This window comes from Alosa pseudoharengus, unplaced genomic scaffold (assembly GCF_046254945.1).
Source record: "Alosa pseudoharengus isolate Yale_2024_CS ecotype anadromous, Long Island Sound unplaced genomic scaffold, YU_APseudo_1.1 YU_APseudo_1.1_scf_24, whole genome shotgun sequence".
Lineage (NCBI taxonomy): Eukaryota > Metazoa > Chordata > Actinopteri > Clupeiformes > Clupeidae > Alosa > Alosa pseudoharengus.
In genome coordinates this window covers 1,486,082-1,510,443 of record NW_027468689.1, presented here as the reverse complement: position 1 = coordinate 1,510,443, position 24,362 = coordinate 1,486,082, and the positions used below count along the sequence as shown (strand labels likewise).

At 47.0% G+C, this 24,362-nt stretch overlaps 1 protein-coding gene and 1 pseudogene across 1 annotated transcript; one reads left to right on the top strand and one right to left on the bottom strand.

Annotated features, from left to right (window-relative positions):
- Positions 1–596: 596 nt before the first annotated feature.
- LOC143142699 (histidine ammonia-lyase-like) lies at positions 597–23,946 on the bottom strand. Its single transcript, XM_076303773.1, has 11 exons — positions 23,770–23,946; positions 23,042–23,089; positions 22,533–22,684; positions 21,017–21,050; positions 11,741–11,905; positions 11,293–11,358; positions 2,919–3,084; positions 2,549–2,683; positions 2,098–2,206; positions 1,368–1,437; positions 597–752 (listed from the first exon to the last, which is right to left on the bottom strand). Exons 1-11 carry the CDS (start codon positions 23,917–23,919, stop codon positions 693–695), a joined length of 1,155 nt encoding a protein of 384 aa, XP_076159888.1. The 5' UTR covers positions 23,920–23,946; the 3' UTR covers positions 597–692.
- Positions 6,579–10,375, top strand: LOC143141772 (uncharacterized; annotated as a pseudogene).
- Positions 23,947–24,362: the final 416 nt, after the last annotated feature.

Here is a 24,362-nt window from a genome sequence, read left to right as displayed (position 1 = left end):
TAATAATACAAAAAAATACAATAGCAATTTAGCAATCACCAACCTCTAAACAAGGTGGTTATATTTTGCCTGTGAGTTTAGTCTTAGTGCACGTGTATAGCTGATACGATGTTTGAGGGTTGTTAAGTCACACAAAGCTAAATGTACAGAATTTACAGACCGTTTGCCAAAGGCGGGTTGATATTCAGGTCACACATCACACAAACACATCACACACATATATAGACACACACACACACACACACACACACACACACACACACACACACATCCTCTCCTCCTGCTATATTCACTCTTTGAAGACGATGTTTCTGTTCCTCTTTGAATTAGGAGGGCAAAACACCATAGGGAGGTCATGACACTTCAGCTGATTACTAGCACCTAACACAAAAACACTCACACTACTATGAAAAGACTGGAATGCCTTTGGACTCACACTCACAATTTGATGCGTAAGAAACTAGTTGTCAAACAGGATGAGTTACCCACACACATTTATTTATCTATGTAGATAATCCATGTTGTGGTGCATCTGCCACCATCAATAAACTTTAAAAAGGTTGATTTGCTTCCTGGTGGGAAGGATTATGGGTGATCACATTTTATAAATGAATCCATGATTGACGTGACTGATCACCTCCTGGATATTGATTGAGTGATCACACCCAAAGGATTATGGGTGATCGCACAGCTCACTGTTGGCGTTCCATCTGCTCGTACTTCTCCATGTAAGGCCTCACCGCCTCCCACACCTGCAGAGGTCAGAGGTCAAGCACAGAGTTAGCCCCCTAGTACTGCTCAGAGGTCAAGCATGGAGTTAGCCCCCTAGTACTACTCAGAGGTCAAGCATGGAGTTAGCCCCCTAGTACTGCTCAGAGGTCAAGCATGGAGTTAGCCCCCTAGTACTGCTCAGAGGTCAAGCATGGAGTTAGCCCCCTAGTACTGCTCAGAGGTCACTAAGGGCTGTGTTCTCATATAATGAGTCCTAGTACTGCTCAGAGGTCACTAAGGGCTGTGTTCTCATATAATGAGTCTTAGTCTGCGCAGTATGCCTAGCCTTGTCCTGCCTAGACTACAAACTTAGAAATCGAGGTTCGCTATTCAGGACTAGGTTTAATCTATATATGAGAAACTGGCCGTGAGGGTCCCAAATATGAGCCAGAACAGATGAGACAAACAGATGAGACAAACAGATGAGACAAACAGATGAGAGAAACAGATGAGAGTGGCAAAATATGGAGGGTCAACCCCAAGACAGAGAGAGAGAGACTGCTCACCTTTTCCTCCAGCAGCAGCAAGATAGAGAGAGAGAGACTGCTCACCTTTTCCTCCAGCAGCAACAAGATAGAGAGAGAGAGACTGCTCACCTTTTCCTCCAGCAGCAGTTTGTGTGCGGCCTCGATGTCAGGGCTCATGACACGATCCTTGTCCCAAGGCCTGATGGGAAAACAGATCTCTTTAGTGGCTCTGTTGCTCTTACAGAGTTCAGCTACTCTTTGAGGTTGTGTTCTCTCTTACCTGACCACAGAGTTACACTTTAAAGTGACCCTTTTACTCTTAAAGGTGCTGTTGTGTTCTCTCTTACCTGACCACAGAGTTACACTTTAAAGTGACCCTTTTACTCTTAAAGGTGCTGTTGTGTTCTCTCTTACCTGACCACAGAGTTACACTTTAAAGTGACCCTTTTACTCTTAAAGGTGCTGTTGTGTTCTCTCTTACCTGACCACAGAGCTACACTTTGAAGTGACCATTTTACTGTTGTGTTCTCTCTTACCTGACCACAGAGTTACACTTTAAAGTGACCCTTTTACTCTTAAAGGTGCTGTTGTGTTCTCTCTTACCTGACCACAGAGCTACACTTTGAAGTGACCATTTTACTGTTGTGTTCTCTCTTACCTGACCACAGAGTTATACTTTAAAGTGACCCTTTTACTCTTAAAGGTGCTGTTGTGTTCCCTCTTACCTGACCACAGAGTTACACTTTAAAGTGACCCTTTTACTCTTAAAGGTGCTGTTGTGTTCTCTCTTACCTGACCACAGAGTTACACTTTAAAGTGACCCTTTTACTCTTAAAGGTGCTGTTGTGTTCTCTCTTACCTGACCACAGAGCGGACCAGCTTGCGCACCTCCTCCAGGGGGGGTGTGGTCTTCAGAGGGACGCGGAACTCCAGGGCCTGGCAGGCAGCTAACAGCTCAATGGCCAACACTGAGACAGAATGTAGCAGCATTGTCATACACTGGTTGTGATGGTAACAGCTCAATGGCCAACACTGAGACAGAATGTAGCAGCATTGTTATACTGTACACTGGTTGTGATGGTAACAGCTCAATGGCCAACACTGAGACAGAATGTAGCAGCATTGTTATACACTGGTTGTGATGGTAAACACATGATCAAAATAAACATCACTCAGAAGACTAAAGATTATGGCGACTTTTCTCTCTCTCTCTCTCTCTCTCTCTCTCTCTCTCTCTCTCTTTCTCTCTCTCTCTCTCTCTCTCTCTCTCTCTCTCTCTCTCTGTCCAGGGGGGTCCAGGGGGGTCTTACCCTGCTCCACGTGCTCCACCACCCTGAGGGCCTTGCGTGCGGCCCACCCCCCCATGGAGACGTGGTCCTCAGTAGCCGCACTGGTGGACAGAGAGTCCACTGAGGCGGGGTGACACAGCCCCTTATTCTCGGACACTGAAACACACACACACACACACACACACACACACACACACACACACACACACACACACACACACACACACCAGTATGTCAGTAACACACGCTTCACATATTTACAGGTTGAATTGTATCTTCACACACACACACACACACACACACACACACACACACACACACACACTCACACTCAGACACACACACAGACACACACACACTCAGACACACACACACACAGACACACACACACCTAGAGCTGCGGCGGTACAGTGCGCGATCATGAATCCAGAGTTGAGGCCGCCCTCGTTAACCAGGAATGCAGGCAGCTCACTGAGGGAGGGGTTGCACAGTCTCTCAATGCACCGCTCACTGATGCAGGCCAACTCATGCACACCTATAGCCAGGTAATCCAGGGCCTGCGTGTGTGTGTGTGTGTGTGTGTGTGAGAGAGAGAGAGAGAGATTAGCCAGTAAAGCAGAAAAGACATTTTGACAAATGTGTCTTATTTTTGTGGAATAAATGTGCTGGACTGGGCGGCGGTCATATTTTGTACCGCTCTGCGGTACATCTAGTTATTGACATTTTTCCTACCTTGGGAAGACAGAGTGGAAGAGGCCAATGAGCTGAAGTACACTGAAATAGCAGAGGAGGCAGCCAAGCGAGGTTGGAGTGCACGATTAAGGCCTATTGAAATCGGTGCACGTGGGTTTGTGGCCAGATCTGCTATTGGCTTGCTGTCTGAATTGGGCATTTGTGGACGAAGTCTAAGGCAGGTGGTTAGTAACATGTCCTTGGCAGCAGAACGAGCAAGCCAATGGTTGTGGGTAAGGAGAAGTTACCCTTCCTGGGGTGCAAGCTTAGGTAAGCTAACTGGCTCATTTGTTTTGTGTTTGTGATGGACTGTGCTTAGGTCGATGGTGGTTGGTTAGGGTTTTTAGGGTTATGGTTCAGTCCACATCAACGGGACAGACCAACCTAGCCAACCTAGGCCATGCCTAGGCAGGTTAAGAGTATTTTGGGTATTGGATATTTCAGTGTGGTAATATGGTGGCAGCATGGAGGGGAGTGTCTCCAGGACGCTGGTTTCACTGTTAAGCCTTCATGAGGTGTCGTGGTAGCCTGGAAACCATACTCTCTGACTTCGCAGAGTATCTGGCTTAGATCCATAGGTGTACGTTTATTTCCGGGTGGGAGGGCACAGTTTGAGGTTTAAAATCACTGGAGTTCCTTTGAACCGCTTTGAACCAATCACTAACAACCGGCGTTTCGTCATACAGAGAAGTTTCTCTGCATCATGCCCATAACAAGCAAGCGTGCATCTTATCAGCAAACAATCACATGTTTCATTATATAGTGTTTTGTGAATGTACCCAAGTCAAACTTTCATATAAATGCATAAGTACGTCCAAAGCGCCAATTTTAACCTTGTATGCCTTGTCGTTTTCGGGTGAAATTACCTTTTGAATGGGAATCCTATTGGGCCACTACTTTTTTGATACAATTGTGTCAAAATCGCTATTTTTCAAACACTACGAAGGCTCGACACAACATTAAACTTTGATCGAAGTATCATCAGTGTCTCTACCAGTGTTGGGAAAGTTACTGAAAATTAGTAATTAGTTACAGTTACTAGTTACTTCTTTCAAAAGTAATTGAATTACCTTACCAATTACTGTATATCAAAAGTAATTAGTTACTAGAGAAAGTAACTTTTGAGTTACTTTTAAGTCTGCTTTTAAAATGTCAATATGAACAGTACTGAAGTTACACACACAATAAACCTAATTTTATTTATTGTAGTTTCAACGGGCCTTCAAATCAATAGCCTTGTGAATGAGTTCTCAAACTTTTTCCGACCACAAAACATTCTACAATGCATGAAGGCTTCCCTGACCTTGTTTTGTGCCACCCTCACCATCTAGGTGGTTTGATAGATATGTACAACACACTGCCTACTGCTTGCCTTCTACTACTACTAGTATGCATGGTGGTGCACTGACACTGAATTCTGCAATATAGTAAGTTATTATTATCATTATTATTGCAATCCTATAGGCTACATGGAATGAGTTCAATGGGATGTAATGTGAAACAATGTTAAATGGCTTATTTTCAAAGCAGTTATTGTCTGCTCACACACACATACAACCTTAGGTTATCCTCATCCTGCTTTGAACACAGTTGTATTATATAGCATTTTAAGCACCACCAGTTTGGGAAAAGCCTGCGCTTCACAAGTGCTGACCTACCGAAATAAGTTCTAATGCGCATCCGAGGGTTTGGGGTTGTCGCGCACTATGCAGAAGGTTACTCTTCGGCTGATAAGGTGTTCCAGAGAGAAGTTGCATGTTCTGTCGCAGACAAATGAATCCATAACACCACGGACGTCAATTCCGATGTAAACATACTGTGCAAATAACTCAAGTCGCTGTAGTATGTACGGTAGGCTATTTGGAGGTTTCTTTATCTGGTAAGTGAAATCTGCATTTTCCTCTCGAGTTAAACGTGTGCTTGCTTATGCCAAGGCTATATATAGGCTACTGTATGTAGGCCTATTGGTGTTGTGGCGTGGCTATGTTGTGGCTATGTATGAAATTGATATAACGAGGCTTTTGCGCAATAGGCGAAAAAGAGCAGAGATAAAATAAACAACAATACGCTTTTACTGTAGTGGAGCTTACGAGATGGAAACGAAAGGGAAAAGGCTTTTAAAATGCCCATTTAAATTGTAGCCTAATGCACTCGTGTGTGTTTTAGCATAAATACGAAATAAGGAGGAATGTGAGAAGGCTCCTATTAACTGTAAAGAATGCATCTGCGATCTAAACATGTACACAATCGCTGGAAACAGCTAATGTCGGGAGACGTTAGATCAGAAGCAGCAAATGTGCATCTGTCATCTTGTCTGCAGTCGTTCATTCAAGATCAACAAAGTAACGCAAATAACGAACTCTTTGACATTTCAGTAATTGTAATTGCGTTACTTGATTTACAAAAATACTTTGTTACATGCTCGTTACCACTAAAAGTAGTGGAATTACTGGTCTCTACACATGAACTCGAGCATTGAGAACATTGTTGGTGTACACTAGCCTGGCTAGCGCCACCACTTCTCAATGAGACGTGGTCTGGGAACCAAACGTTCATTTTCTCGTATTTGAAAAAAATGTCCAGATCCGTTTATTGGGTGCCACGGATGTCTATCAAATGCGTCTGTGCATAGCTCATCATCGTCTTGCTTTCCCCCCTGTTCTGTGATTGGTTCCCTATCTGAGGCAAAAATTAGGGCGCAAGGCAGCATGGGAACACCCAGGCTAGGTGTACACAGAGTTGACTAAAAGAAAGGTTTTGAGCAACTCACTTGTTTTTTCTGCTCGCTGCCATCTTGCCATCTTGCAAGGACTTGTCCAAAATCTTTCTTTTTAGTAAACTATGTGTACACGAACAATGTTCTCAATGCTCGAGTTCATATGTAGAGACACTGATGATGCTTCGATCAAAGTTTCATGTTATGTCAAGCCTTCTTAGTGTTTGAAAAATAACGATTTTGACGAGACCATGTAGCCTAGGCTACTAAACTAAAGTTTGACTCGGGTACGTTCATAACCTAAAAGGTCTGAAGATCCATCAGACAAAGATGGGCTGTACGAGGAGGAAGCAGGCTGACCACTGCACAGAGGCAGTGCGCAGCACGGCCCCTGGTGAGACGGAGGAGAAGCAGGACCCGGAGTCAACCCACAGTGTCCAGAACCTCCAAGCTCAGCGTGCTCCACCCAACAACCCATCAGAACATCGTAGGGTCTTGTGGCCAGCAGCACACAAGGAGTCTGAGTGGGGCCAGTTCGACGAAGATGTAGATGGTGCTTTGGAGGCATCATCGAAAGGGGCTGTGGACCAGCAGCTACAAACGATGTGCACCTTCATCATTTGCATCGGTGCTGAGCGCTTTGGTATCAAACAGCCAAAGGCCAAGACCACAGCTAGACCCAACCGGCGATAGAACAAGATCACCGCACTCAGGAGAGACTTGAAGGCCCTGAAACATTGTTTCAAGAAGGCGAGCGAGGAAGAAAGGCCAGCCCTGGCTGAGCTCAGAGACATCCTCAGAAAGAAGCTCATCTACCTACGTCGCGCTGAATGGCACAAGAGGAAGCGCACTGCCTTCATAGCTAACCCTTTCGGGTTCACAAAAGAAGCTGCTAGGGCAGAAGCGGAGCGGAACCCTTACCTGCCCGGAGGACGACATCAACCGCCATCTCTCTGAAACATACAGTGACCGGCAGAGGGAGGAAGACCTGGGCCCCTGCAGAGAACTTATTTCACCACCGCTACCATCCAGCCAATTCAACACCAAAGAGCCAACGTTGGCAGAAGTCAAGAACACAGTCAGGGCTGCACGAACCAGTGCAGCACCAGGGCTGAGCGGCATGCCATATAAAGCACTGCCCAAGACTTCTGCTGAGGCTGTGGAGAATCATCAGGGTAGTGTGGCGAAGAGGCAGGGTAGCCAAGCAGTGGAGGCATGCCGAAGGTGTATGGCAGGGGTCGGCAAATAGTGGCCCGCGGGCCAATTTTGGCCCGCCATCTATTCTATCTGGCCCGCGAGATGACGTTAATTTGCTGTTGAATGAATTTTTTTTTTAACCCCATGTTTTTAAAAAGAAAAAAAGGCCTACAGCAATCCCATCAATTTCAAAACATTTATTGAGGTATAGATGATAGTCCTACTAAAGTGACAAAACAGGTGGAACATCCTTGCAGTTATCCATGACGCACAGGTCGGAACGGTATTGGCACGCGAGTGCGCGTAATCTTGTGCAAAAAAACAACAACAGTGTCCTGTCTCCCTCTTCCAGTGGGCAAGGTCAAAAATAGCCTATGTTACGTTAAATTAATAGGCTTGGCATTAAGAAATGCAGGCAGGCTCAACACATACCTCTGCTTCCATTCTTCTTTGTAGGTCCTGCATTCTGAATCAATTTTTCTTTTCAATGCTTTTGACAACGACATTTTGCATCGATAACTAGCATATAGCAATGTTCAGCTAATCATTTACACGTCATCCAAAAGAATAATATTTGTAGCCTACACATTAGTTACGGCAAGTTGCTAGGCAAGTCGCCTGTTTCATGAGAGACGACAGGAGATGCAGCAGGCGGCATAAAAACAGCGCACATAAGCAAATAAACGTTTTTAATGGAATTAAATTAAATGCATTTTAAAAGTTAGATGATGTTTATTTTAATATAATATAATAATTAATAATTTAAATAGTAGGCCTATAACCCCCCCCCCCCCCCCCCCATTACAAAAGCTATGGCCCGCGATGCCATTGTCTGAAAAAAAATTGGCCCGGGTCCAAACGTAATTGCCGACCCCTGGTGTATGGATACCAAAGGAGGAAAACGCAAGTGACATCTCGCAGTTCCGGACCATCTCACTGCTCAGCGTAGAGGGCAAGATCTTCTTTAAGATCCTTGCCAATCGCATGACCGATTTCCTCCATCGACACGAGCGTGCAGAAGGGAGGAATTCCAGGCTTCCCAGGCTGCATTGAACACACTGGAGTGGTCACCCAGCTGATCCGAGAGGCCAGAGAGAACCGAGGGGATTTGTCAGTCATCTGGCTGGACCTGGCAAATGCCTACGGATCGATTCCACACAAGCTGGTGACCAAAGCCTTGACGATGCACCATGTTCCGCAGAAGATTACAGATCTCATACAGGACTACTACAGCAGTTTTAGTATGAGATTCACATCTGGATCTACAACATCAGCATGGCACCGCCTAGAAAAAGACATCATCACTGGTTGTACTATATCAGTGACACTGTTTGCCCTGTCGATGACCATGCTTGTCAAGGCTGCAGAAGTGGAATGCAGAGGGCCTCTCTCCAGATCTGGCACTCGCCAACCGCCAATTAGAGCCTTTATGGATGACCTGACAGTCACAGCAACATCAGTGCCAGGGTGCCGCTGGCTCCGAAAGGCTAACATCTTGGGCGAGAATGACATTCAAGCCAGCTAAGTGCCCGTCCCTTGTCCTGAGGAAGGGGAGAGTGGAGGACAAATTCCGCTTCCACACGAATGGTCTCCAGATCCCATCATTGACAGAGAAGCCGGTGAAGAGCTTGGGGAAGCTCTTTGACGCGACTCTGAGAGACACAGCAGCAATCCAGGCCTTGCACACGGAGCTGAAAAGCTGGCTTGCAGCAGTGGACGGGTCAGGCCTCCCTGGGAAATTTAAAGCCTGGATATATCAGCATGGCATCCTGCCAAGGCTTTTGTGGCCTTTGCTGATGTATCAGGTCCCAGTAACAACAGTGGAGACCCTGGAGAGAAACATCAGCCAGTTCCTGCGCAGGTGGCTGGGCCTGCTGAAGAGCCTAAGCTGCATTGCCCTGTATGGGCACACCAACAAGCTGCAGCTCCCGTTCTCAGGCCTGACAGAGGAATTCAAGGTAACCAGAGCCAGGGAGGTGTTACTTTACCGAGACTCAGCCGACACCAGAGTCTCCTCTGCAGGCATAGAGGTCAGGACTGGACGGAAGTGGAGGGCGCAGGAGGTAGTCCAGCAGGCAGAGGCAAGATTGCGGCACAGTGTGCTAGTAGGCTCTGTGGCAGTTGGGCGAGCAGGACTTGGCTGCCACAAGGCACTGCGCTACGACAGAGCGCAGGGAAGGGACAGACGGCAGATGATTCAGGGCGAGGTCCGAGCAGAGGTGGCAGAGGTCCGAGCAGAGGTGGAAGAGGAGCGCAGCAAAACGGTGGCAGAGGTCCGAGCAGAGGTGGAAGAGGAGCGCAGCAAAATGGTGGCCATGCGTCAGCAGGGGGCCTGGACCAAATGGGAGCAGGCACTGACTCGGAAAATCAGCTGGTCAGAACTTTGGAGGTCAGAGCCAGCAAGAATAAAGTTCCTGATCCAGTCAGTGTATGACGTCCTACCGAGTCCAGCCAATCTGCATTGCTGGGGGCTAGCTGAAGCACCATCCTGTCCCCTGTGCCCTGCAAGAGGATCACTGGAGCACATCTTGAGCTGCTGCCCGAAAGCCCTGGGAGAGGGGAGGTACAGATGGCGCCATGACCAGGTGCTGAAGGCAGTAGCAGACACCATCTGTGCGGGAATCCAGCAAAGCAAGCACCAGCCCTTAGCAAGGCCACACTTTGCTTTCGTCAGGGCCGGCGAGAAGCCTCAGTCACAGCCAAAGGTCCCAGCTGGGCTGCTATCCACAGCAGGAGATTGGCAGCTGAAGGTGGACCTGGGGAGACAATTGAAGTTTCCAGAGCACATCACCAGCACCAAGCTCAGGCCAGACATGGTCCTAACATCAGAGAGTACAAAGCAAGTGGTGCTACTGGAACTCACAGTCCCCTGGCAAGACCGGATTGAGGAAGCGTTTGAGCGGAAAAGGGCGAAGTATCTGGAACTGGTGGAGGACTGCAGGCTGAAAGAGTGGAGGGCCCGCTGTGAGCCAATCGAGGTTGGCTGCAGGGGATTCCCAGGACAGAGCCTGCACCGATCACTCAGGCTGCTTGGAATCAGAGGTGCTCAAGAAAGGAAAGCCACCAGAAACATCTGCGAGGCAGCTGAGAGAGCCTCTAGGTGGCTATGGATCAAAAGGGGCGACACATGGCTTAGTGCGCTGCTTGGACACAAGTCGGGGTCTGATCAGCCCCGGCTGGGTCGCCCAGTTGAGGGTGTCTGATGATCTGAGACCTGAAACACCCTGTGACCCTGGGTTCATCACTGAGGATGTGTCCAAGCTGCACCACTAAGGTGTTTCTTATAACAAGTGACAAAATCTATGACTAAAGTTTAGCTGACGATATAACATCCTACTCGACTGTGACTTCGTTCGTGACACTCTTGTTAATAGGCTAAACAAGAGCTAAAATAACTCACACCAACCTTATTTGCGCCTTTTATTCACATTTGATTAAAGATTTCATTTTCGCTCCCTACGTTGATATATTCCAAGTGATCTGCTTCGGGGGCAGGGACGTAGTAATTGAAACACCGTGCCTGGGTAACGTAATCACTCTCAGGGACGCCCTCTGTTCGCTGGTTGGTTCGGCTGCCCAACTACCGAAGTAAACAAGGGCGAATCAACCTATTCCAGATGAAGTACTGTAGGGAAAAGAAATCGAGCGGAGGTACGTAGGCAGGCCGAGGCCAGGCTAGTGTCGTGGGCCTAACTTAACGAAACATCGTAAATGAGGGTGCCCACTTGATAACCCCAATGACATGCCGCATACTATATACTGCTGTTGGATAGGCCATTTTTCTTGTGTTTGTGACCATTGGTTGGCAGATTTGTGGTTAGCGTGCTTTTTTTAAGCTAATTTGAGTAGGGACTTCTGAATGTGTTTTTACCTTGGATTTTGACACAAGGGATAACATCTAATCCTGAAATACTTAATAAATACTGAATTGTGTGTAATTAAAATATCACAGAAGGGCAATTTTTGGCAAAGCATAAAAATATCAGAAATGTTGGTATATTTTGGTGTTACCAACATTTCTGATATTTTTATGCTTGGCCAAAAATTGTCCCTCTGTGATATTTTCATCTTATCTAGAAATACAATCCATAGAGGTGTGTGTGTTTTCATGTCTGTGCACCTTCGCTGGGTATTCTCCATGAAAGTTTCCTCCAGAGATAGTAATTCCTCTCTCAGCAAACACCAGCTGTAAGAGATGCCAGAGCTCTCATATCATGTTCAGTTTGAGCAAAAATTGGAACACAAAATATAAACATTAGTACCAATGACAACTTTAACCTTATTATTTCATTTGATATCCTTTAGTAAACATGTGTAGGTGTAGTTGATAAAGTGTGGCTGTAATGGGACCACATGGTGTAATGCAGGCTGTAATGGGACCACATGGTGTAATGCAGGCTGTAATGGGACCACATGGTGTAATGCAGGCTGTAATAGGACCACATGGTGTAGTGCAGGCTGTAATGGGACCACATGGTGTAGTGCAGGCTGTAATAGGACCACATGGTGTAGTGCAGGCTGTAATGGGACCACATGGTGCACATTGATGAGGACATGAGTGGGCATACCGGGTTGTCTGTAGCACTGTTGAGCTCAGTGGTCAGGATCTTCTTCACGAAGGCAATGGTGTCATTTGCAATCCCATGCACCTGTGAGAGATGTACCGAGACAACAGTAGTGTGAGTGTGTTTTGTGTGTGTGTGTGTGTGTGTGTGTGTGTGTGTGTGTTTTAGAGAGTGAGTGAGTGAGTGTGTGTGTGTGTGGGTTAGAGAGTGAGTGAGTGAGTGTGTGTGTGTGTGGGTTAGAGAGTGAGTAAGTGAGTGTGTGTGTGGGTTCATCTCAAAGCTCTATGTGACAGTGTGTTTTGAGTGTGTGTGTGTGTGTGAGTGTGTGTGTGTGTGTGTGTGTGTGTGTGTGTGTTAGAGAGTGAGTGAGTGAGTGTGTGTGTGTGTGTGTGTGTTAGGGAGTGAGTGAGTGAGTGTGTGTGTGTGTTAGAGAGTGAGTGAGTGAGTGTGTGTGTGTGTTAGAGAGTGAGTGAGTGAGTGAGTGACACTAGCCTGTCAAAGCTCTATGTGCATACGGCCATGTGTGTGTGTGTGTGTGTGTGTGTTATAGAGTGAGTGAGTGAGTGAGTGTGTGTGTTTGCTCTATGTGCAGACGGCCTCTCTCCTTGGTCCACCAGCTCGTGCCCCGGAAATTATTCAAAGCTCGACGTCATCGAGGACGTCTCATTTATCTAATCGCCCAAAGCTCGACGTCATCGCGAGGACGTCTCATTTATCTAATTGTCCAAAGCTCGACGTCATCGAGGACGTCTCATTTATCTAATCGTCCAAAGCTCGACGTCATCGAGGACGTCTCAATTCATCTAATTGCAACCAGATGAGGCAAGACTGAGGAGAGAGGAGGGAGGTGGAAAATAGATATCAGAAAGCTAGATACCGCATTGTCCGTCGAGTTCTATTAGGTGGCATAGGCTACGCTGTGAACGCGGGTTCTATTAGGTGGCATAGCCTACGCTGTGAACGCGGCCGCCATATTGCTGGGGGCAACACCTTACTGTCTATGGGCAACACTTGGGGGCAAACACCTTACTGTCTATGGGCAACACTTGGGGGGGGGCAACACCTTACTGTCTATGGGCAACACTTGGGGGCAAACACCTTACTGTCTATGGGCAACACTTGGGGGGGGGCAACACCTTACTGTCTATGGGCAACACTTGGGGGCAACACCTTACTGTCTATGGGCAACACTTGGGGGCAACACCTTACTGTCTATGGGCAACACATTACTGTCTATGGGCAACACCTTACTGTCTATGGGCAACACTTGGGGGCAAACACCTTACTGTCTATGGGCAACACCTTACTGTCTATGGGCAACACTTGGGGGCAACACTTTACTGTCTATGGGCAACACTTGCCGGCAATCAGAGACACATGATTTCCAGTCAGAGTTACATGTTTTTACATTGGCCTCCAATGATTGTTGCCCCCACCAATATAGCGGTGCTATTTTCGCACGTTCTGGATTCCAATATTGTATCTAGCTTTCTAAAATCTATGAGGTGGAAGGACTGATATGCGAGGAAACACAAGAGTATCCTTTCAGTCGTAATTGTATGATCATTGGTCCAAGCTGCCAAGATTAAAAGTTCACTCCCACGTCTGTCAACTTTCGGTTTCAAACAAGTTCATAGGGATTTATTTGCGACAATAAACTAATAGATAGACCAAGAAAAGACCTTTATATGCTGGAATTATTATGAACTACAGTATCATGCCTGTTTTGTTCACGCATTGTATAATAAGTATTCATTTATGTCTCGAGAACATCATTACCTCATTATCACTGTCAATAAGTGGGAAGAGTCCATATGATTCATATCGTTCATATGATATTTTTAGGCTTTAGTATAAGCTCACATTCTCTGCAATTTGTGTGCGCTGCATCATCAGTAATTGACGTCTCTTAAAGATGATGCGTGAGTGAGCAGGATGTTTCATTTCTCATATCTGTCTCTCCTTCAATCCTCCATCCTCCTATCGTTCCTTCCTTGTTTCCTTCACAAAATGAATTAGAAGGAGGGGTTAGGAAAAGAGGTGTGTGTGTGTGTGTGTGTGTGTGTGAAGGAGGGGTTAGGATAAGAGGTGTGTGTGTGTGTGTGTGTGAAGGAGGGGTTAGGATAAGAGGAAGGAAGGAAGGAGAGACAAAAAGACAAATGATATGAGCCCTGTGTGTGTGTATGTGTGTGTGTGTGTGGGTATGTGTGTGTGTGTGTGTATGTGTGTGTGTGTATGAGATATGTATGTATGTGTGTATGAGATGTGTATGAGCGCTGTGTGTGTGTATGAGCCCTGTGTGTGTGTGTGTGTGTGTGTGTGTGTGTGTGTGTGTGTGTGAGCCCTGAGTGTATGTGTGTGTGTGTGAGCCCTGTGTGTGTGTGTGTGTGAGCCCTGTGTGTATGTGTGTGTGTGTGAGCCCTGTGTGTGTGTGTGTGTGTGTGTGTGTGTGTGTGTGTGTGTGTGTGAGCCCTGTGTGTGTGTGTGTGTGTGTATGAGCCCTGTGTGTGTGTGTGTGAGCCCTGTGTGTGTGTGTGAGCCCTGTGTGTGTGTGTGTGTGTATATGAGCCCTGTGTGTGTGTATGAGCCCTGTGTGTGTGTGTGAGCCCTGTGTGTGTGTGTGTGTGTGTGTGTGTGTATGTGTGTGTGTGTGTGTGTGTGTGTGTGTGTGTGTGTGTGTATGAGCCCTGTGTGTGTGTATGAGCCCTGTGTGTGTGTGTGAGCCCTGTGTGTGTGTGAAATGTGTGTTCTCACCTGAGGACAGCAGCGTAATGTGTAAGCATCCTGAACCTGATCATATGCGCCCCCTGCAGGACACATATAGAATAGACATACTGTTATACATACATCCTCATACAGCACACACAGATGTCTTAATCATTCCATTCATATTTGCATTGTGTTCATGTGTGTGTGTACCTACGTGTGTGTGTGTGTGTGTGTGTGTGTGTGAGAGAGAGAGAGAGAGCGAGAGAGACTCACCTGTGATCTCAGAAGCGTGAAGGGCGGAGGGCAGTACAGAGCGCATACGGAAGGCCACCTCCATCTGACCGGGCTGAGGCTTCGCAGCATGGAGATCTGAGAATGAACAGGGAACATGTTACACACACTATGTACACACACACACACACACACTCACACACACACACACACACACACACATACACATGTACACACAGTACACACACACACACACACATACACACACACACACACACACACTCACACACACACACACACACACACACACACACACACACACACACACACACACACACACACACACGTACACACAGTACACACACACACACATGTACACACACACACACATACATGTACACACAGTACACACACACACACACACACACACACACACACACACACATCAACACACACACATGTACACACACACACACATGTACACATAGTACACACAACGTGCTCAGCAAGAAAGTAAATTCCCCATGGAGGACAGAAGACACACTGATAGCATGTAGACACACAGACATCACACTCACACACACACACACACTGATAGCATGTAGACACACAGACATCACACTCACACACACACACACACTGATAGCATGTAGACACACAGACATCACACTCACACACACACACACACACTGATAGCATGTAGACACACAGACATCACACTCACACACACACACACACTGATAGCATGTAGACACACAGACATCACACTCACACACACACACACACACTGATAGCATGTAGACACACAGACATCACACTCACACACACACACACACTGATAGCATGTAGACACACAGACATCACACTCACACACACACACACTGATAGCATGTAGACACACAGATATCACACTCACACACACACACACACTGATAGCATGTAGACACACAGACATCACACTCACACACACACACACTGATAGCATGTAGACACACAGACATCTGAATAAAAATGGGCATACAGTACAGATGCACAGGCAGGCAGTACCCTTGTCATAGGCTGTGTGTGTGTGTATGAGATATGTATGAGCCCTGTGTGTGTGTGTGTATGTGTGTATATGAGCCCTGTGTGTGTGTGATCAACAATCAGCTGAGAGTTGGCATGTACCCTTTGTGACGCCCCGGCTTTGCCGTGCCGTGAGGTGTTACGCCTTTTCCTCCCTTTGCCTTTATGGTACCTCTGAGCACTAGGCATATTGTTCCTGTTTGTCATGTCTCTTTCGACCTGCAGGAGGAGCTGGAGGGTTCCAGTGGTCTCTTGTTAACGGGGGGCGTGGCTCCGTGTCAATGGACTCTGGAATAAAGCCTGTGTCCTGTGGCCTCATTCGGCCTCTCTGTCCTGTTCAGGCTTGACGCTGCTGAGAGCTGGCTGCGGCTGTTCAGATTGCCTTTTCTTTATGCACTACACATAGCCTACACATTGCTGATGCGCATGACACTTTATGTTATCTTTTGTTGCTCCTCATTTACTGACTTATGTACATATTTGTAAATAAATTAAGATTATGATTTAAACGTTATCCGACGGTGTCAGTCTCCCTATGTCCATTCCCTTTTGAGCCAAGGTGTTTGTGACATATGGGGGCTCGATCCAATTTTTTCAGATCCGGTGTTTGTCTGCTTTAAGCAGTGTAAGGCCCATGTTGGCTGTAATAGCGACGTGGTAAAATTTAGTCTAGACTATCCTACAGTCCTTGTGACGTGAGGTGAGTAGGTCTAGTGGTAACTGGCGAGGGGCTTTTGTGAATGGAGTTGTAGTAGTAGGCGTGGTTTGGGCCTGCTGTTTACTCGCTTGGTTGTTTGGGAGATCTGCACTGTCGTGTTAAGGGGTAACGCTAAGTTAAGGCAAGTTTGGGGATTGTACACTTAGATCTCTACACAAATTTTCAATCAGTTTTGTTTTGTTGTGTGTGTAATCGTGGTTTTCATTTAAGGGCAGCTAGTTATAAGAGCAAACGCTCTCCCCATTTAGAGCGCCACGCGCTGGGTTTTAGGTTCCGGCGACGGAAGTCTGGACCGGTGGGCACCGCCGCTGAGTAAGGCTGCATCGACTTCGGTCGGGATGGCTGGCATCTGACGGTATTGGTGAGTGTTCATTTCTTTAGTTCACTGATCCCAGGTTCTTGGACTCCCGTCAGAAGCTAGGTCAGTTTAGTCGGGGGGTTAATGTTTAGGGGGTTGCTCAGTGATTAGTTTGCCCTGCTGTGATAGCCGCGTTACACTTTGTTTATTTGTTTGATTGAATTTGTGTTGATGCAGAGATCTAGGTTGGTTGTAAGTGTTGGCCGTGAACAGGGGTGATGGCATTTGTTAGTTTGCACTATGTTGGCTGGTGAGAGAGGCCTGTTGGTATTGTTGTACTTGTTATGAGCGCAGTGGCTAGGTTTTTGGGTGCTCCATCGGAGAGCTTGTTGTTAACGCTAACCAGTAAGCAGTTGATAGAAGTCGCTGAGCAGTATTGTATTGATGTTACGCTGCTTAAGTCTGCAAAGAAGGACAAGTTGTTAGGTTTTATTCGTGAGAATTTGAAGGCAAAACAGGTGTTGCCATTTTTTTGTTCTCCGATTATGGATCCGGCTTTAGATCAGACTGGTAATAAATCAGATGCTTCGGTGTCCGCAATGGCCCTTAGTACATTAACTTTTGAACAGCAAAAAGAGATTTTGCAAATGCAAATGGAACAGAAGCGATTGGAGGCCGTTGAACGGGACAAAGAACGTTTATTAGAACAGGAAAGAATACAGTTAGAGCGCACTCGTTTAGACTTGATGGCCGAGGGGAAATACGGTTCCAATCAGCCATCAGGTTTAGCGAATATGGTCAAATTTCTACCAAAGTTCAATGAACGGGACCCAGATGTTTTTTTTTCTTTGTTTGAAAGTGTCGCTAGTGATTTGAAGTGGACTAGTGAGGACAAAGTTTTATTGTTACAGACTGTTTTACATGGGAAGGCACAGGAAGCTTTTGTCGCTCTCTCTGCTACTGATCGTAAACATTATAGAACGGTAAAAGATGCGGTACTACGAGCATATGAGCTTGTCCCAGAAGCTTACCGACAGCGGTTTCGCAGTCATCAAAAGTCTGAGAGACAAACATATGCCGAGGTAGCCAGGGAGCTGTCCAGTCTGTTCCTCCGTTGGCTTACAGCTGAGGCTGTTGAGGATTTCGACTCTTTGTGCAATTTGTTGATTGTCGAGCAGTTCAAAAACATCTTGCCTGCGAGGGTGGCCACTTATGTTAATGAACATAATGTAAAGACGGTCTCTGAGGCCAGTTCCCTCGCTGATGGATATGCTTTGACACACAAGAATCAGTTGCGTGAGTTTTCTCCGCGCAAAGACTACTATCGGCGAGAGCAGCGTTTTGGTCGTGTTGATGCGAGTCCTCCCGTCAGATCTAATGCTGTGTTTGAGGGTAAAAATAGAGATAGTAATTTTGACGATGCATGCCATAAGTGTCATAAGCCAGGTCACTACAGACGAAACTGTCCTGATTTGTTCCGTAAAACATCTAAAGAAGGAATAGTCAGCACTAAAGACGTGGGGTGTGTATCTTCGGTGAGAAATGCACAGAAAATAGATGCCGTTGATACGCTCCATTCCAAATCTTTTTCAATATCAGGGGAAAACGAAAACGTGGGTGTTGTACCTAAAACTATCCCTGACGCTGATTACACTCCGTTTGTTAGTGATGGTTTCGTGTTCTTGGTGGGTGACTCGCGTAGAGTGCCAGTCAAAATATTGCGCGACACTGGGGCCTCAGAGAGTTTCATTCGTCAGTCTGTTCTCCCTTTTTCCTCGGCATCAGACACTGACAGTGTGGTCTTGATTCGAGGTATTGGGTTACATTCGTTTTCTGTGCCTTTGCATAGAATTGAACTGAATTCAGGTTTTGTAAACGGTGAAGTTATTATTGCTGTTCGTCCATCGCTACCTGTGGATGGCATTGATTTAATTATGGGCAATAACTTGGGACATGATTGTGTTTTTCCTTGTCAATTTCCACCACCGCCTGTGGTCAGTACAGGAGCGGTTCTGTCACCTGAGTCTGACAAGTGTTTTGAGGATTTCCCGGAGGTGTTCACTGCCTGTGCGGTTACTCGTGCTATGGCTCATGCGCAGGTGGAGAAATTGTTAGATGTTTCTGGGACATCGTCTAGATTGTTCATTCCCGAGTTACCAGCACCATTGTCTGCAGATAAGATTATTGATGCTCAAGAAAATGACACCACTTTAGAAAAGTATTTCGCAATGGCTGCTGATAGGCAGGGTGTGGATCATGGTTATTTTGTCCAAAATGGGTTGCTGCTTCGCAGGTGGTTGCCTCATGCAGGTACTGATGTGGCAGGTCAGGTGCTGCAGGTGGTAATGCCTGTAAAGTATCGTGAGTTAGTGTTGAGAGCTGCTCATGGCGAAACGTCCGGACATTTTGGTGTGAAAAAGACTTATAACCATGTGTTGCAGCATTTTTACTGGCCTCGTGTTAAGCGTGATGTTGCGAGATTTGTTAGATCATGTCATGTTTGCCAGGTCGCTGGTAAGCCCAATGAGACCATAAAACCGGCACCTCTGAAGCCTATCCAGTCTGTTGGTACTCCTTTTGAGCATCTGATTATTGACTGCGTTGGACCCGTGCCAAAGTCAAAGTCTGGTATGGAGTATATGGTCACGGTGATGTGCCAGGCTACCCGTTATCCTGCAGCATATGCCGGGAGGTCGATTAACACGAAGACCATAGTGAAGTCATTGTCTCACTTTATTTCCATATTTGGGATACCGAAAGTTATTCAGAGCGACCGTGGCTCGAATTTTACTTCTAAGACCTTTGCTGAGGCCCTGAAGCAGCTACATATTATGCATAATCTCAGCAGTGCGTATCACGCACAAAGCCAGGGGGCGCTGGAGCGGTTTCATGCTACCCTGAAGTCCTTGTTGCGTGCTTATTGTATAGAGATGAAGCGTGAATGGGAAGAGGGCTTACCATGGCTCTTGCTGGCAGCACATGCTGTCGTGCAGGAGAGTACAGGGTTTAGCCCTAATGACCTTGTTTTTGGACACAAAGTGCGGTAGTACAGAGCTACCTGAGAGCTTGGTTGATTATGTTCAAGGTTTTCGTCGCAAGTTGTTCCTGGCATGGAAAATCTGAGTAATGCTCAGAAGAAAATGAAGAAACTTTATGATCGTAAGGCAGTAGTAAGGGCTTTTAGCCCAGGTGATCAAGTTCTTGCATTGCTGCCTATACCAGGTTCACCGTTTGAGGCCAAGTACTTGGGTCCATACACTGTCAACCGCCAAGTCTCGGAAACCAATTATGTTGTTTCAACTCCTGAAAGAAGACGCAAAACACAGCTTTGTCATGTGAACCTGCTCAAGCCTTATTTCTCTTCATCTTTGCAGATGCAGGGGAAGGAGACAGTGCTGAAACCGGTAGGGCTTGCTGTGGGGCCAGCAGCACCCAACGTCTCTCAGGTGGCAGCTGAGGACGGTGTGTGTGGGCCTGATGATGCAGTGTTGCAGGCTAGGCTAGATAATAGCAAGATGCTAGCTAATTTGGATAGTCTTCTTGGTCATTTGGAGGGTGAACATCGGGAACAACTGAAAAGTTTAATTGTTGAATTTTCCTCTTTATTTTCTGATACGCCGACCTGTACCAGCGTTATTGAACATGATATAGATGTGGGAGACGCGAAACCGGTTCGTCAGAGGTTTTATCGTGTTTCGCCCGACAAGCGGAAGAGTTTAGATTCATGTGTGCATTACCTCCTTGACAATGGATTAGCCGTACCATCTTATTCCAGCTGGGCTTCTCCTTGTTTACTTGTAAAGAAATCCGATTCTTCCTTTAGGTTTGCACAGACTATAGGAAGGTAAATACTATAACAAAAGTTGACTCGTTTCCGCTACCCCTCATGGAAGATTGCGTGGACCAGGTGGGTAGTGCTCGGTTTGTGAGCAAATTTGACCTATTAAAGGGTTACTACCAAGTGCCATTGACTCCCAGGGCCCAAGAAATTTCCGCTTTTATAACACCTTCTGGACTTTACTCCTATACTAGGATGAGTTTTGGACTGCGCAACGCTCCTTCAACCTTCCAGCGACTCATGAACCGGGTCGTTGAGGGGTTGGAGGGGTGTGCAGTGTACTTGGATGATGCTGTTTGTTATGCAGATACCTGGAATACACATCTGGGCCGCATTCGAGCGTTGTTTGAGCGGTTTCTGGCAGCCAACCTAACAGTAAACCTTGCAAAATGTGAATTCGCACAGGCCACTGTGGTTTACTTGGGTAAGGTGGTAGGGCAGGGTGTGGTGCGGCCTGTGAGGGCAAAGGTATTGGCCATTGACAGATTCCCCCCTCCCGCTACGAAGAAAGAGCTGATGCGTTTCCTGGGCATGGCTGGGTATTACAGGAATTTTTGCTCAAACTTTTCGACAGTTGTTGCCCCGTTAACCAATTTGTTGAAGAGCTCTGTCAAGTATGAGTGGTCTTCCGAGTGTCAGAAAGCATTTGATAATGCAAAATTGGTATTGACCTCTGCTCCGGTTTTGGCTGCGCCAAGACTGGAACAACCTTTTTTGTTACAGGTTGATGCCAGTCAGGTTGGTGCAGGTGCAGTTTTGCTGCAAAAGGACGACGCTGGTGTTGACAGGCCAGTGTGTTTTTTTTCACGCAAGTTTAATAAGCATCAATGGAATTATTCGACAATCGAGAAGGAGGCTTTAGCATTAATATGGGCTCTCCAGCATTTCGATGTTTATGTGGGGGGAGGCTTACATCCTGTTGTGGTGTTTACGGACCACAATCCCCTCACATTCCTCCATTCTCTCCAAAATCCAAACCAGCGCTTAATGCGCTGGGCACTCTTTCTACAGCCGTACAGACTTGTCATTCGGCACATCCGTGGCCGGGAAAATGTAATGGCTGACGCCCTTTCTCGAGCCCCGGAGGGGTTGGAATGAATGTGTATATCTGTCTGTATGTCTGTCTGTCTCATGTCTTATTCTGTTCCGGATATATGGGAGGGTGGGGACTATAATGAGGTCATGAGCGACACTGTGGACGGGTTGGCTGTTGGTTCAGTGTGGATGTACAGCCTGTGTGGGTGTTCACTTAGGCCTATGAGTGTGCACAGTTTGTTTTTTTTGGTTTGTGTTTGTTAGCTATAGAATAGATTGTGGTGATGGGGTTTAGAGAAGTTTTTTCCAGAATCCCATGATATGGGCTCCTGTCTTTTGGGGGGGAGTGATGTGACGCCCCGGCTTTGCCGTGCCGTGAGGTGTTACGCCTTTTCCTCCCTTTGCCTTTATGGTACCTCTGAGCACTAGGCATATTGTTCCTGTTTGTCATGTCTCTTTCGACCTGCAGGAGGAGCTGGAGGGTTCCAGTGGTCTCTTGTTTACGGGGGGCGTGGCTCCGTGTCAATGGACTCTGGAATAAAGCCTGTGTCCTGTGGCCTCATTCGGCCTCTCTGTCCTGTTCAGGCTTGACGCTGCTGAGAGCTGGCTGCGGCTGTTCAGATTGCCTTTTCTTTATGCACTACACATAGCCTACACATTGCTGATGCGCATGACACTTTATGTTATCTTTTGTTGCTCCTCATTTACTGACTTATGTACATATTTGTAAATAAATTAAGATTATGATTTAAACGTTATCCGACGGTGTCAGTCTCCCTATGTCCATTCCCTTTTGAGCCAAGGTGTTTGTGAGGTCCCTTTGTTGGTCCCTTTGAGCGACTCCAGGGTGAGGGCAGCCACAATGTTACACACACACACACACACACACACACATCAGTGCGTACCCTTGTCAAAAGCTTTGTTGGTCCCTTTGAGCGACTCCAGGGTGAGGGCAGCCACAATGTCAGCTTGGCGTGCGATGGCCTGTGCTCTCTCCAACGCCTCCGAACCCAGAGATGAGATCATCTGAGTCCCGTTGATCAGAGCTAAACCCTGAAGAAACCAGAGAGACGTATTGAGTATGCAGTGGAAAGAGACTTGTCTGTCAGACAAAGGGAGAAATACCCCACTGAACAGCATTTAAATGAGCTTGGCCATTCAAACATTATGCATTTCATGACCGTTTGATCATGCACCCTCTGTGCATGTAAACTGTAGTGATTACTGTATAAACAGTGATACTAGGACTATAATACATGTACTATCAATAGAATTACTGCAAATGCCAAAATAACTCATAAAAAGGGAAATCTTCATAAAAAAGGAAATGAAAGCAAATAAGCAGATCCTTCCACTTTTACTGAGGGAATCATTAACCTCAGAGTTGTTTGTAACATTGACTTTCGTTACCTCTTTGGGTTTCAGGATGATGGGTGTTAGTCCGTGGCCTAGCAGCACCTGTGTGTGGAGACAACATGTGCAGTCATGTTACCTATGAGTGTGTGTGTCCCACATGTTACAGTATATCACATTGTGTGTGTGTGTGTGTGTGTGTGTGTGTGTGTGTGTGTGTGTGTGTCATATTCTATTTGATTTGCTACTTTCCCATGTTTACTTTATTACATTCCATGTTTATTTTATGTTTTACTTTGTTGCTGATGATCATGATGAGAGAGAAAGAGATGGAGGGAAAGAGAGAGAGGGATGGAGGGAAAGAGAGAGGGGTGGAGGGAGGGAGAGAGAGAGGGAGAGAGAGATGGAGGGAAAGAGAGAGTGAGGGATGGAGTGTGAGGGAAAGAGAGAGAGGGATGGAGGGAAAGAGAGAGAGGGATGGAGGGAGGGAGAGAGAGAGAGAGAGAGAGAGAGATGGAGGGAGGGAGAGAGAAAGATGGAGGGAAAGAGAGAGTGAGGGATGGAGTGTGAGGGAAAGAGAGTGAGGGATGGAGGGAGGGAAAGAGAGAGTGAGAGAGAGATGGAGGGAAAGAGAGAGTGAGAGGGATGGAGGGGGGGAGAGAGAGAGTGAGGGATGGAGGGAGAGAGAGAGAGAGAGTGAGGGATGGAGGGAGGGAAAGAGAGAGAGAGAGGGATGGAGGGGGAGGGAGAGAGAGAGAGAGGGATGGAGTGTGAGGGGTACCCACAGCTTTGGCGTCGGCCCAGCCGCTCTGTGGAGACCACATGAGTCCTTCTCCCATCAGCCCCAGCGTTAGGTGGGCAAGAGGAGCCAGATCCCCACACGCCCCCACTGTACCCTTCTCAGGTACCCAGGACAGGCACGACGCTACACACATGTACGCACACACACACACACGCACATACACACACCACACACACATATATACACACACACACACACCCGCACGCACGCACGCACACATACACGCACGCACATACACACACACACGTGCACACACGCACACGCACACACACACACCACACACACACATATATACACACACACACACACCCGCACATACACGCACGCACACACGCACACATACACGCACGCACATACACACACACACGCGCACACACGCACGCACACACACACACGCACATACACACACACACACGCACGCACACACGCACACATACACGCACGCACATACACACACACACGCGCACACACGCACGCACACACACACACGCACATACACACACACACATGCACGCACGCACGCACGCACACCACGCACGCACACAGACGCCACACACGCACGCACACACACACACG